The 13,993-nt window shown below is 42.4% G+C and overlaps 1 protein-coding gene across 6 annotated transcripts in view; it reads right to left on the bottom strand.

The window, feature by feature from the left end:
- The window catches only part of Homer2 (homer scaffold protein 2), a 97,348-nt gene that overhangs the window by 17,426 nt on the left and 65,929 nt on the right, over positions 1–13,993 (bottom strand). For 4 of the 6 annotated variants that reach the window (XM_010621164.3, XM_010621165.3, XM_010621169.3 and 1 more), the window contains 2 exons: positions 6,573–6,665; positions 2,179–2,318 (listed from right to left, as the gene is read on the bottom strand). In XM_010621164.3, coding sequence (XP_010619466.1) covers positions 2,179–2,318; positions 6,573–6,665 — 233 coding nt within the window. Of the gene's footprint in view, positions 1–2,178; positions 2,319–6,572; positions 6,666–12,432; positions 12,494–13,993 lie in introns of those variants that run through there. The other 2 variants (XM_033761111.1, XM_010621166.2) reach the window with 2 other exon arrangements.

Raw genomic sequence — 13,993 nt, forward strand, 5'->3', positions numbered from 1 at the left:
GAGGACAGAGGAGACAGTAACTGGGAATTGGCCTCTTATGAGCAGAATGGCTGTCCCACCCTGTGTGTGGGAGGGAGCACTGCCTGTCCCCTGATCTTGTCACCTCAGGGGTGTGAGGAGATGGAGGTCTATGAAACACTTCTATCCTCACCACAGAGACCTCCCGATTTTCCTCTTATTCTGTATGCTCAGTGAGTATGAAATTTAAAACAAACAAATCAGGTTCCCCTCAGTCACTGCTCCCTTGACCCTCCCTTATCTTCCTCTTCTAGGAGCTCACAATCTGTAATGCTGAGTGTGGCTGAGGTGACAGAGCAGAGCTGCACATGACAAGCCCATAAGTTTGCGTCTGGCTGAGGACAGTCCTCTTCTAAAAGGCCTTCAAAAAATTTTTTAAAGCAAATGCACTGTGACTGAATAATTTGTGTTATCTTTCAGTCCACAGCCTCAAGAAATTAGGAATGTGACTGGAAAATACACTTTCAGTTCCAAATACCACAGACTGAAAAAATAGTAAAATCTGATGAATTCTAGAGTCGGTGACTGACAATTTAAGCTGATTTAGGGAAGTAGCTTCATATCTATTCCTGTAACTCACTTAATTCATTAAACTCAGATTTGAAAACATTTAGTTTTAGGGATGAAATGTCTTCATTCACAGCCCAGTGTGATCGAAACAAGTAAGTCCTCACACCTGCCTGATGAGTAAGAAAATAGAGTGGTCCCAGTTTTGTTTTTCACCTGACAATGACCCAGAATCCAGAAGCAGGCTGTGGGATCTAGGGTCTCACATGTTTTCTGGATAACCAGGCCACAGGAAATAAGCAGCAACTACTAGCCAGGCCAGCTGACTGGGGAGGTGAGTGTCGGCCCCGAGGTAGCTCCAGCTGTGGAATAATGACTGGCTGCCTGTGGGACATTCTCAACCGCATCCCTGAGTGAAAGGCAAGCAGTGCAGGTGATGGGGAGATTTATTTTTAGCTGCATGACCCTGGCCTGAGAGTCATTTGACCACCTGAGACTCGGTTTCCTCATCTGCATAATGTGGGAAGTTAGACAGGATGGCTCCTAAGATGACACAGCTCATAAATGGGCAAGTCTGAGAGGGCAGCTTCTCAGGTACACAGAGGAGGTCGGGGAGGGTGAAGCACCTGGCCAGGAGAGCAAGATGATCTGAAGGCAGCCATGGGCTGGTCCTCAACACAGAAACATTAGCACAGCTTGTGTCATTGTTAAAAATTTAAATCACCTCGATTCTAGTTTGGGGATCATGTTAAATGTATAGATCTACTTAACAGAAACTGATACCTTCCTTACAAAATATCAAGGTTTCTTACCACTTCCCAAAAGAATGTATCACTCTATGTTGAAGTGATGAATATGCCACTTACTCAGACCATGATGCACTGTACGCATGCATCACACCATACCTCACCGTACTTCATAAATACGTAAAATACAGTCAACTAAAACTAAAAAAATATATTTAAAAGGAGAAAACACATATGTTTCTATTTTTTAAGTAATTAATTTATGAACCTCAAAATCATTTTAAAGATTGGTTCAGGCAGATCGTGTATGGCTTTTGGCAAGTTTATTCTTAGGTATTTTATGGTTTCAGTTCATACAGTAAAGGAAATCTCTTCTTCAAGTATATATCCTATGTACCTAAATTATGTCTTTTGCCCAATGACTTATGTGATTTCACACTATTTTTCATTGTTTCTTGGTTTTTTATATACTTCTGTTGGATAATGACTTAATCTTACATATGAATAAATAATAAACGTGTCTCCTCAAAAACAAAGCCCAATTTAAGAGACATTCCATATGTTCTCTCATACTCGTGCACTGTCCCTTGCACACAACTCACTGCCCTGCACACCTGCACTCTCCCTCTCCTACGTTCAGTCACACACTCACACACACTCACACACACACACACACACACACCACCTCACTCACACACTTTCCCACATTCACACACATACTAACTGATGTTGACGTGGTTGGCCAGACAGAGAAGGCCATGCAAAACCTCTTGGTTTTCCTTTGACCGGGAGACAAGACGAGAGGCTCTGAACAGGGCCTAGACTTCTCTCAGTTGTCTGAAACCCTGCCCCCCAGGAAGTGCTGAATGTGCAGATAGCAGGACTGGGTTTTAACCAGGAGACTCACCTCTGCGTCAGAGCAATCTTCAGCTTGTCGTTCTCGGACTTGAGGTGTGTGTCGGCTGGACCTGCATGAGAGGCCTTTTCATCGTCCGTCCCATTGACACTGGATGCCTGAGTAGGAGATGGGGTTTCACACCCAGATTCCTGGCCAAAGTGAATTATCTCTACACATTACTGTTTGTCCCCACACTGGCAGAAAATTAGGTACAACGAGAAACTACATGTTTGTGAGTGTGGATGAACCAACTTATTCACCCAGAAGGCAGTGAATACTAACAAACAAAAGAGGCTAAAAAAGGCTACCAATTACAGGGGAAAAATACCCTAAAGAGCAGGAGACCATAAAGTCTGCCCACTTCACTGATAAGAGAACACCTGGGGCTGCTACTTTTTTTATTTAAACTTTGCAGATAAACCCAGAAAGTTTGCGCATCTGGACTTCTTATATACCACAAGACAGAAGACAAAGGTTAAAAGGGGCAGAGACACTAGATAAAAAAATAAATAACAAGACATAGTGAATGAAGGCAGAGAAAAAGTATTAAAGCTGAGATAACTTAAAAATACTTGGGCTACAGGGAAGTAGATTAACATATCCATTTAAAAATAGGAGCCAGGGACGTGGTATTTAGTTCAGTGGTTCTGCCACCTGCCTCAAAAGAGTTTCATCCCCGGTACCAAAAAAATAGGAGCCAGATATGGATGTTGCTGTCTCCATTACTGCTTAGCATTGTTATGAATATCCTAAAGTGGTTTCTGAATAAGCCAGACCACCCGGAAATGAAATCTCATCTGGTCTTAGATAAGATCTTAGATTTTATTTAGCCTCTAATAAGCATAAAGGCAAAGGGAAGAACTATGAAAGGAATGATGCATAAATCTGACTAATTTTATTTATTTATTTTTCAGCTTTAATTGAGTTTACTAGTACATTTTAGGGATACAGTACAGTTACATTCATCATTGGGATCTTGTACCTCTACATGACAGGTTTTGGTTCTCATTTTTTCCCCTTGTCCCTGCCCTCCCTTCACCCCCTCCTCCCCTCCCCATCTACAAACACTTTATTTCCATCTTTTCATTATCTCACATTTTTTTCTTTCCCCTCATTACCCTTCCCCTACCCATCCCACCTTTCCTATACCTTTAGCCCCTTTCTTCCCATTTCACAATGTCAGTAATTCTAATTTTAAATTCCTGCACTGAAAAAAAAAAGTCACAAACAAAATTAAAATGCAAACAAAAACCTGGGGAAAGTATTTGCAGCAAATATTATATGTAAAATATTAATGCCTTTTCTCTACTGAAAAACTCTTAAAGAGTCCTTATTGTCTAAAGCTTCATACTAAAGTATTTATGGATGAAATAATATATCTGGGATTTGCTTTAAAACAGGAACAAGAGAGAAGTGGGGGGCATACACAGAATAACTGGTCAAAACTTCCTAATTAATAAAGCTGACCTATGGGGACCTAGAGGTTCATTGTACAGTTGTGCCTGGTTTTGTATGTGTTCAAAATTTGCCATGTTAAAAAATATGTAAATCCCTTAGGAATCAATACAAAAAAGATAACTTAATTTTTTAAATAAAGAAAAGGACTATTGATATTTACAAAAGAAAAGTACAAATAAACAAAAATATTTATTGTCACTAGAAAAATAAATCCAATGAGATACATTTTTCATCTGTTAAATCAACAAAGCTTTCTTAGTGATGGTGTGGGGAGAAAAACCCTTATTCACTGCTGGTGGGAGCGGGAACTGTGTATTTTTGTAGGCCAAGTGCACAGGACACATCAAAAGCTTTAAACACACCCATACTTCTGCTCAGGAGTTCATCCTGAAGAAACCATAACACATATAAAGATGGGCAGGAACTTTCATCGTAGTGTTATTTATGTTGAAAAACTAGAAACAGCACAGATATTGCACATTTTAAGAGCTTAGTGGAATAAGTCATGTCACAAACACATAGGAATGCTGTTTAGCCATTAAAACAGTTTTGAATAGGAACAGAGCTGGTGATTTTTATTCTCTTCTTAAAGTGTGATATATGTTTTATTTATATAATAAAAAACCCTTATTGTTTTTGTAATTAGGCTGCTTAAATATTCAACTACTGGGAAATCTTGGTCAAAGTATTCATCTTTAAGAAATTCAGGAAAATAAGCAACTGATTTCTAATAAAAAGAAAAAAATGTACAATGATCTCTGTATCTAAGGAAACATCAGGAATGGCAAATAAAAACTAAAGCTTTGAGAGAAAAATTCATTTCTACATAATTAACATACACACAATGATATTGTATTGGATATACTTGTTTTTTAAGTTTTAAAATTATTTTGAGGGGACATATATTAAAACAAAACCACCTATAGAGAAATTCTGCCTTTTAAGTTTAAAGAGAATACTATAACATATAATATTCAGAAAAAGACTCTCTCCCTCTCTCTCTCTCAATCTCTCTCTCTGTCTCTCTCTCTCTCTCTCTTATATATATGTATATATGTGTGTATATGTGGTTTTGTTTTGTTGTTTTTCTTTGTTTCTGTTTTTCTGGTACTGGGGATCTAACTCAGGACCTTGCACTTACAAGGCAGGCATGGTGCCACTGAGCTAAATCTCCATCACTTGTTTTGTTATTTTGAGATGGGGTTCCCACTACAGGCCCAGGCTGCCTTTGAATGTGTGATCTTCCTCTTCAGCCTCCTGAGTAGCTGGGATTACAGGTATGTGTGCCATTGTGTCCCATAAGACAGTGTATTAGAAAGTCTCTAAACTATGGAACATTTCTATAAAATAGTGTCCAGTTTTACAGCTCCTGAGATTACTAAGTAATTGGTATACTAAATTAACTAGTAGCACTTAGTATATTAAAGTTACTTAGAAAGGTTCAGGAGAGCTTCTGTCCACCTGCAGCCTCATATACATTCATTTCCATAAATCCACCAGGGGTATCTTTTGTAAGACAAGCTCAGGCCAAGTTTCTGGGAACATAAGACAGACCTAATATGCACACACCTGAACTCCTAGCACTCTGGGATGATGGTGCAGGTGGATTACAAGTTTGAGCCCAGCCTGGACAACTTAGCTAGACCCTGTCTCAAAATAAAGGAGGCTGAGGATTCAGCACAGTGCAAAGGTTCTTAGATGCCCAATACTGTCAAAAATAAACGAACAAACAAAACTAACTTCTGTCTTCGTTAAATAGCCCAAGCTGCAGGTTTCCAGCAGACTCAAGAACCCAAGGTGCTCTCTGCCCTCTTCTGTGAGCGCCAAATGTTGAAGGTCCCCACTTGGGGGCAGTAATGCTAGACCTCCTCCCCTGTCTTCTTTGCTGGCTCCTCTCCCTAAACTAGCTCTGGCTTCTGCCTTCCTCTCCTCACTCCTTCTGTGAGGCTGACGGTCAGGTCTACAGTAGAGCTTGGCAGCTCCAGACACCCAGGCCTCCTGGTACTTGTTGCTGGATCTGTTCCTGACACCCATCTTTTCCTTGTTTGAACTATGGCTGCCTCTGAAGGGCTCCTGCCCCTTACAGCCTTCTATCTACCTGCCTTACCAGCTATACATGACCCTCATGCCAGTTCCTGATCAATAGTCATGGACACCTCCAATGTCCACTGGCTACCCAAGAACAAGCAAACCACTAGTAAATAAACTCTCCACTAATGAAGAATGGCAGGTCTTGCACAGTATTCCAGGCATATCTGCACATCGCGTCGAGCCCAGCCATCATGTTTTATCCTGACCCCAACTTTCTGGTCCCGAACTTTCCCTTTCCCTTTCCCTGAATTTCTCTCTGCCAAGACTTTCTTCACCACTTCATATAAAATGTAGACATCAAGAATGCTGATATTTTATGCCAGGCTAAAATGGGTCCTTTTCAGTCAAACGTCACACTTCTAAGCGGACAGACTACTCGATTACTGGCACAGACAGCTCTCCTCCAACCAAGAAACAGCTGTGGGAATACCATCTCCCACTCGGATTTTGTTAAAAGAGGGAGAGAGACACATTGCTGTCTAGTACCAAATTTCTTCTCTAACGGGCTCAAGGCAGACTGATGGGCATCATAATGGAGACCTCACCTCTCACTGCAGCAAGAGAGCATGCTGCCTTGCCACTGGCTTTAAGCAGTGACCACAGAATGTCTCTCAGGGGCCGGGAACCGGCATTAACTCTAATTTCATCAACCATTTTCTGTCAAACATATATTACCACATCTTGAAAAATTCAAGAGTCTCATAAAAACATGTCACATCCATCTTTCTGTGAGCAGGCTAATAGTTGAAAAGTCCTTCAAAATGCCTTACTGCTAAACTTCTCTTGCCATGAGTGACAAGGAAAGAGGCATCTCAATAGCTGATCACAATTTATTTTGCGGACAAATTACTTACTTGGGAATGATTACTTGAAGTCTCGATTTTCTCCTGGGACTTTTCTCTGGCGAGTTTGGCAGCTTCTTTTACCTCCTGAAATTTCTCTGCAAACTGAACATGAAGAATAGTTATTAAAGTTTTGATTAATTTTATTTGTGACTGCTATTCAGAACTCATCTTTATTATTGTATATCCAGCTTTAAGCCAATACATTTGGTATAAATCCAAAAGAATCTTGAGATTAAAAAGAAATAAATATAAGGAATGTTTTCTCAGTAAACACTACTGGCCAAGACAAGGCTTGAGCACGACTTAAGTAACTGAAGCTGGTTTGATGCTGAAGTATTAAAAACAAATTAAAAACGCAAGTCTAACAGTAACTAAGACAAAAGCAACAGAAGAAATATTGCAACATCACAGAAGGAATCCATGAAAAACTTCACAAACCCTATTGTATAGGTTCAAGAATGCTTGTAAATCAATGTCATGTAAAAGGAAACCACCCCAAAAATTTGGAGAAAGCAATATTCTAGCTTTTTTAGTATATGTGCTGCCGAAGCGAGCACAGGAATGTTCTAGTTTTTAAAAGCTTAAGATACAAAACAGTAAAATGCAACATGTGGCTTATGATTACATGCTTAATCATCATTCAATCTGCTATAAAGTACTTCAACAACAATAAATGAGATGAAATGTTTCAGAATGTTAATAGCTTGAAATTCAGGTGATACGTGCAAGGCATTCATTACTCTACACTTCTGCTTTTTGATATTTCCATAATAAAAATGTCTTTATAATCTCAAGGCAATCATATCAATCACTGGCTCATAGTCACTGACAAGGCAATGGATTTTAATTAGCAAATACACTGTCTGAACAGAGAACGGGCAATGCTGATAGGCAATGCCTTTATTATAAAGCAATGGGAAGCTCAAACATGGTTGCTGAGAAACAGAAAGAGCTAACAGGCTGCAAGGCTGCAGAGAATCCCAAGGTCTTGCTGAAGACTCACTTATCCCCTGAGCACAGGCTCGCTCTCCTCTGAGTGTCTTCACAACACCAGCAGCTGCAGTCTGCCCTGGGAAACTCTGACGGATAACAAGTGCTGGGTAAGCCCTGCTGCACCATGGTGTAGGCCAGGGTAGGGAACCTATGGCACACTGCTGCAGCAGGCTGTTTGCTGTCACTGAAAGCTCTAAAAAGTTAGCCATCACTGGTCCAGGAGGAAAAGAGCAGCTTTTCTATATCAGCCTGGGCTGCTTCCACCGGCCCCATTGATAAAGCCACCGCCACGGGGCTGCATACTCAGCTCTTCTGGAGCTGTCAGTGGAAAATAATATTACCTGTTGCTTAAGACACGAGACTTAGCAGAGATGGACAAAGTCCCCCTTCCTCTTACAGGGACTCTTTCAATAAAAACTTCATGTCCTGAATTCCTTGATGGCAGAGCCCCAGCATCCCCACACACCTTGTGGAAAGCAGCCAGAGGGAATTTGATTCACTGAGGAAACAAACAATAATATAGAAGACCTGGCTCCTGCCCGCAAAGGAACTCTGAAATCTGTAGAGGACGTTGTTTACATTCAAATTGGAACAAATCAAGAAGAAAATTTCAGAAAACAAGCTTGGAACTTCATGAACGAGGAAAAGCCTTATCAAATACATAATTTGAAATAAATGTCACTAGCAGATTCATGACAGAAACAGAACAAACAGGTGATGAACAGCCCCTACCAGTTAGAGAAAAACAGCTATGGAAAAAAAAGTCATAAATTAGTGAGGAAGATTACTCAGCATATAATTTCACATTAGTAAATGGGGGCATGGTATTTAAATCCTTACTAAAAACTACTAGCATGCTACACTACTATTAAGTTAAAGAGGTAAGTGTGAAAAAAAGTCCAACCTTTAAAAATCTGGATGCAAACAGAATTGAACATTTATCAAACTTATGCTTGAGGGGTGAAAGGGTAATTTCCTAAACTTGGAAGAAACAATAACAAAAAAATCACAAAGTGACAGGCCTGACTGTATAATTTTAAACTTTTGAATATAAAAGGGGGGGAAACAAAGAAAGAAAACAATAGCCTGAAGGAAATATCTATAGCTAGGCTAGGGACATAAAAAAAGGGCAATTTTACTATAGAAAGAGTTTGTATAAGATGAAAAGGAAAAAATGAAAACCCCAACAGACGAATAGCAAAATCCATGAATTAAAAATAAAATAACTGAACAACTTACAGAAAAGATTGTCCAGCTTCTCACTGGCAATGAGAATCAAAATAATTAGATACCATTCTTTGCCTGCTAAATTAACAAACACTAAATACAATTATAAACCCCAGTGCTGGCAAGATCTTTCTGGAAGCTTTGTGTTTTGGTACAGGCCCACTGAGAAGCAATTTAGCAACGTGAATCATGAGTAGAAAAAAAATCTTTATACCTACTGACTTAGTGATATCACTTCTGGGGAACTATTCTGTGAAAATAAAGGAGAATATGGGGAAAAAAAAGGCCTTCAATATAACGCTAATAATCCTAGCACTATCCACAAAGATGGAAACCTGGAAGCAGCCCAGCAGCCTGGAGGAGGAAGCGGGGAAGCGTCCCTTCACAGACTCCGTGAGGAGAGCCCACTAGCAGCGACGGGAGGCGCCAGATGACCGCCCTCCATGGAAAACCCCTCTAAGTATGAGGCTGTCCACTTTTCCCCTACTACTCAAAAAAAGCTCGTGAACTTGAATAACACAATTTAGAAAAAAAAATTTTTTTAACGTATGGCCCTAACATCCAGAGATAAGCACTAACCACATAAACTTAAAGTATCTATCTGTACAGGCGCCCATCTCACGTGTAACAGAACGCCATCACACAGGTCATTTTGTAACCTTTTCTGAAATTTACAGCATGACAACATTTCAGGCAATTATATGATCTTCTACCAGATCTTAGCTACTGCGCAATTAATACTATACTGAACAATACAGAGTTAAACAATTTCTTACTGTGGGATGTTCAGATTCTTTCCTTCCTCCCTGCACTCCTCCTTCCACTGCCCGTCCCTCGCGTCCTCCCTTCCCTTTTTATCACCCTCCCTCCCTTTTTTCCTCCATTCTTATAAATGATGTTGCAAAAAAAATCCCTGTAGCTAAATCTTTGTACTCAGTTACAATAATTTCTGTAGAACGCGTTCCTATAAATGAAACCATGGATCAAAAGTTTCTGAAATATGTTGCCAAATTCTCAAGTCTTTATTTATTAAGGTCATTTTCTGTAGTCTTTTGTGGTAATAATTTTTAATTAGAGTGATTATCATCATCATGAAAAATGAGAGGGGAACAGTGCCTTCTTTTGGCCTTGGTCACTGAAGACTTGTGGCAGATACTGCTGCCTGCTTATTCAAAATTTCCTTTTTTTTGCTAGGTGTGGTGGGGCATCTCTGTAATTCCAGCACTCAGGAAGCTGAGGCAGGAGGATCTTTGCAAGTCCAAGGCCAGCCTGGACTACATAGTGAATTCAAGGCCAGCCTGAACTATGTAGCAAGGATCTGACTCCAAAAACTTCCCCCTTTTTTCTATTCTCTTAGCTTAACAGAATCTCAAATTTGTCTGCAGCTGACAATTTCCTAGGTGATGGAAATGAGAGGCTGGGCCAAGCCAACCATGGAAACCTCATTTTTGGGACAAGTGGGCTAGGGAACTAGGACTTACAATGAGACCTCAGAAGTCCTCCACAGAAGTTTCCAAGGAAAGTGTGTGGCACCACCCTTCTGCCTCCTCCCCGCAGCCATGAATGTAGATATAATGAACAGAGCTTGAGAAGCCATGTTATCACCATGCAGGAAAGGCTAATGAAAGAAGAGACAGACAAACACACACACAACTCTTATACCCAACGTTACACAGCCAGTGCCAGCAACACCTGCCTCAGGACTTGTCTTGTTTTTTTGGTACCAGGGATCAAACTTGGGTCCTTGCGCTTGCAAGGCAGGCAGTAGTCAGGACTTGTCTTCTGCATAAGAAAAACCTGCTTTGCTTAAGCACTGTGATAAGTTTTCTGTTTCTTGCAGCCAAATACATTCTCACTAAAACATGGAAAGGATAATTAATATCATCTATTCAAAAAACGGATCCTTAAATCCGTGACAGAAAGGTAGGAGAGTGCATGGCGCTCTTCCCATACTGAGCTAACGGAGTAACCACATGGGGACAGATGTGAGTTACAGATGAAATCACTGAAATGGGCAAAAAGCAAATGCCAGGTGTGTGCCCCACAGTATGGGGCACTTGGGACTCCACCCTGCTTGGCTGCCTCTTAATGGCAGAACACCTGCCCGCGGCAAATGAAAGGACACCAAGCTCAGAACCGTGACGACTTGAGGTCAGATTCCAGAAAGAATCTAAACATTAAAGATCACCCCATTCTCCGTTCGTTCATTCATTCATTCATTCATTCATTCATCGAGACAGGGTCTCACTAGGTCATTACGTTGCCCAGGCTGGGTTCAAACTTGCAATTCTGCTGCCTCGGTTTCCCAGAGTGCTGGGGTTACAGGTGTGCACCACCATGCCAGGCTTCACCCTTGGATTGGGTTCTCTCTCCCTGTCTCTTTTTCCAAAGCTCTTCCTTTTATCAGAACATGCAAATTCCTTTGCAACATTCTTCAGTATACCAAGCTCTCATGCCTTCTCCTGTGGGTGGACAGACAAGGCCCGGTTCGCACACAGCTTCAACTATTTTTGGAAAGCCTAGCTAAAGAGTGGAAAGTTTCCCTGCAATGCTTTCTGAATGGTGGTTCTGAAGTGGTCCTTCTAATGAGGGCTATTAAGAGCAAGGTATCTATTTTCCTTCTGGGGGTTAGAGAGAGAGGTATGTATCGTGTTCTTAAGTGCAAGTGTCCACATGAATGGTTCTTTCTCCAGCCTGAGTGTTTGATTATCAGTCCCCCTGCAGATCCGTGGGTGACTGCTGGAAAGTCAGTACTATCAGCCACAGCTGTCCCTTAGCATGCTCCTCAGGAGCTCTTCACACCCAAGTTCCTTCAGTGCTAGCTAACTGCCACTCGTGGAGACTGCCAGCCTTACTTCATAGTAATTTATCAGTGTGTGGCTAATCGCTTACTTCAGAGAAAAGGGGAAAAGTCGATCTGAAATATTTTGGACAAAGGCGACCTCCCAGAGCTTATCTGAGAAGCCTGTAATAATGGCAAGCCTTGGTCACAGGGTGGAGACTCAAGTGCTGCGAAGCCTGAGACTCAGGAGGATGGGACACTCCTCCTTAATGACAGGGCATTTTCTTCTGTCTGGGAAAAATTAGAAGCAGCCGCCCCCGGAAGCAGGTACAGCTCAAAGTTTCTTCAGTTCCTGGAGCACAAAGAACTGAACTTTAACATCGTGCTCCAGAGTTTTTGCTTGAATTTTCCTTTTGATTCTTTTCACAGGAACTTGCCCTGTTCATCCTTCTAGCTACTGCGTTTCTTCCAAAGATGAAGAAATTGTTCCAGGAAACTGTGAGTGTCTCAGACCATCCTGGGCTTCAGGAAAGAACTTCCAGGCTTGACAGGATCAGCAGCTGGTGCTGAGATGGGCCCAGCCAGGAGCTTCCCAGGAGTCGGAGGCTCCCGATGCCATTCCTTTGGGCATGAGCCAGTATGGAAGGGCCCCTGGGTGTTGGGATGCTCCCATCCCCCCAGGTACCTCTGCAAGAGAGAACTCTCCTTCAGACAGAGGTTCCAGCCACTCCCTCCTTCAGTCACTATCACACTGGCTTCCACTTTGCACAGATTCGCTCTGCCCTTGCAGCATCCATCTCAGAAGAGCGTGTCACTTCCTCTACCCATCACTACCCCACAGTCTCTACCTCCCCCTCATCCACTCACCAACTTCTGCCAATTTGGCTCCATCATCTTAAAATCTCTCCAGTTCTGCATCTGTGCTACCCTGAACTAAAACAATCTAATCTGACCAGCTGCCAGAAAAGCGGGGAAAATGTCTACCTAAAGTGCAAATCTAATCACTTTCCTTCTGGGCTTAACGTCTTCCTCAGGTCAGAGGGTAAAGTCTAGAAACTCCAGCATGACCCAGGAAGCCTTCCAATGGCTGCAACTGGCAGCGTTCCTGCCCACAAGACAGGGACACTCCGTGGCCTCTCACAGCTTCCCTCCACACGCCACACAGTGCCATAACTTTGCTCTGCTACTCCGGTTACTGGAGGATCATGACAAGGGAAGGCTCCCTGCGGCCCTAACCTCTACCATCTCATTGTGCCTTGTGCACAAGAGAGATGGCCTGGGCTCAGGGTCTACAATGAACCCTGGGGAAATGGTTAAGCTGAGCTATGCGGGAGAAACAAAGTTGGACAGTTAGTAATGAAGAGATTGGCAATGTGAATGGGCCCAAATGGAACCATGAGTTGAGTCACATTCCACTTGAATGCTGGGTAGAAATCATTATGCTTCAGAGGAAAAGAATCTTTTAGACCAGGCACAAAGGCTTATAGTCACATTGGCCAAAGCACCACACTTTGCCTTAAAAACACTCCTGCTTTTAGAACTGGAGCCATCTGATTGCTGGCCATGCTGCGTCCAGCTGCCAACACAGCAAAACTCCCTCCCAGCATCTCAGCTGCTAGTGACAGCTGACTATACTGAGCCCCTTTGCCCAGGGGCAGCAGTGACACATCTTCTTCTTACACCTCCCGTGCCTCTGCCATTACCCCCACCCATGTGTTTCCAGTACCACACGAAGCTGCTTCAAACAGGGGAGTTTGCAGAGAACTCACCTCTCCACAAATGCAGTGAAGCAAGAGCTCAGCTGCCAGAGGACTCTCAGGTCCTCAAAGTCCCTTATCAGCCAGAAGCAGCAGGCCTCAAAGGGCTCTGCTGAGCTGCTGAGGGCCACGGTACCCACAGCAGGGTGAAGAGGACATCTCCCGTCATTACATCTGCCTCAGTTTTCTCACTACTGGGATAAAATCGCCGACACTCCACAGCTTAAAGGAGAAGAGGTTTATTTTGGCCTACATTTCAGTCCATAGTTCGCTCGCTCTAAGGCAAGATGGCATGGCAGAGAGACATGGTGGAGGAAAAGGTGGTCACCTCGTGGTGGCCTAGAAGCAGAGAATCAAGGGAGGAGCTGGGAAAGGAGATACACCTTCCCACGTCATGGCTGCCTCTTCCAACCAGACCCCACCACCGGACAGCAAGTCAGCTATAACACCCCACGGTACAATCACCTTCTACACACATGCAGCTTTGAGGGCCATTTTAGATCTAAACCAGAACATTCTGCCCTGACCACAAAAAGACTCATCCATATCTCCTTATGAAAAAGGAGTTAGGGCCAAGGATTTAGCTCAGTGGTTCTGGTGCCTGCCTCAATCCCTGGTACCAAAAAAAAAAAAAAAAAAAAAAAAAAATAAAAAAAAAAAAAAAAAAAGGA

Source organism: Fukomys damarensis, unplaced genomic scaffold, assembly GCF_012274545.1.
Source record: "Fukomys damarensis isolate Sample0158 unplaced genomic scaffold, DMR_v1.0_HiC HiC_scaffold_7, whole genome shotgun sequence".
NCBI classification, from domain to species: Eukaryota; Metazoa; Chordata; class Mammalia; order Rodentia; family Bathyergidae; genus Fukomys; species Fukomys damarensis.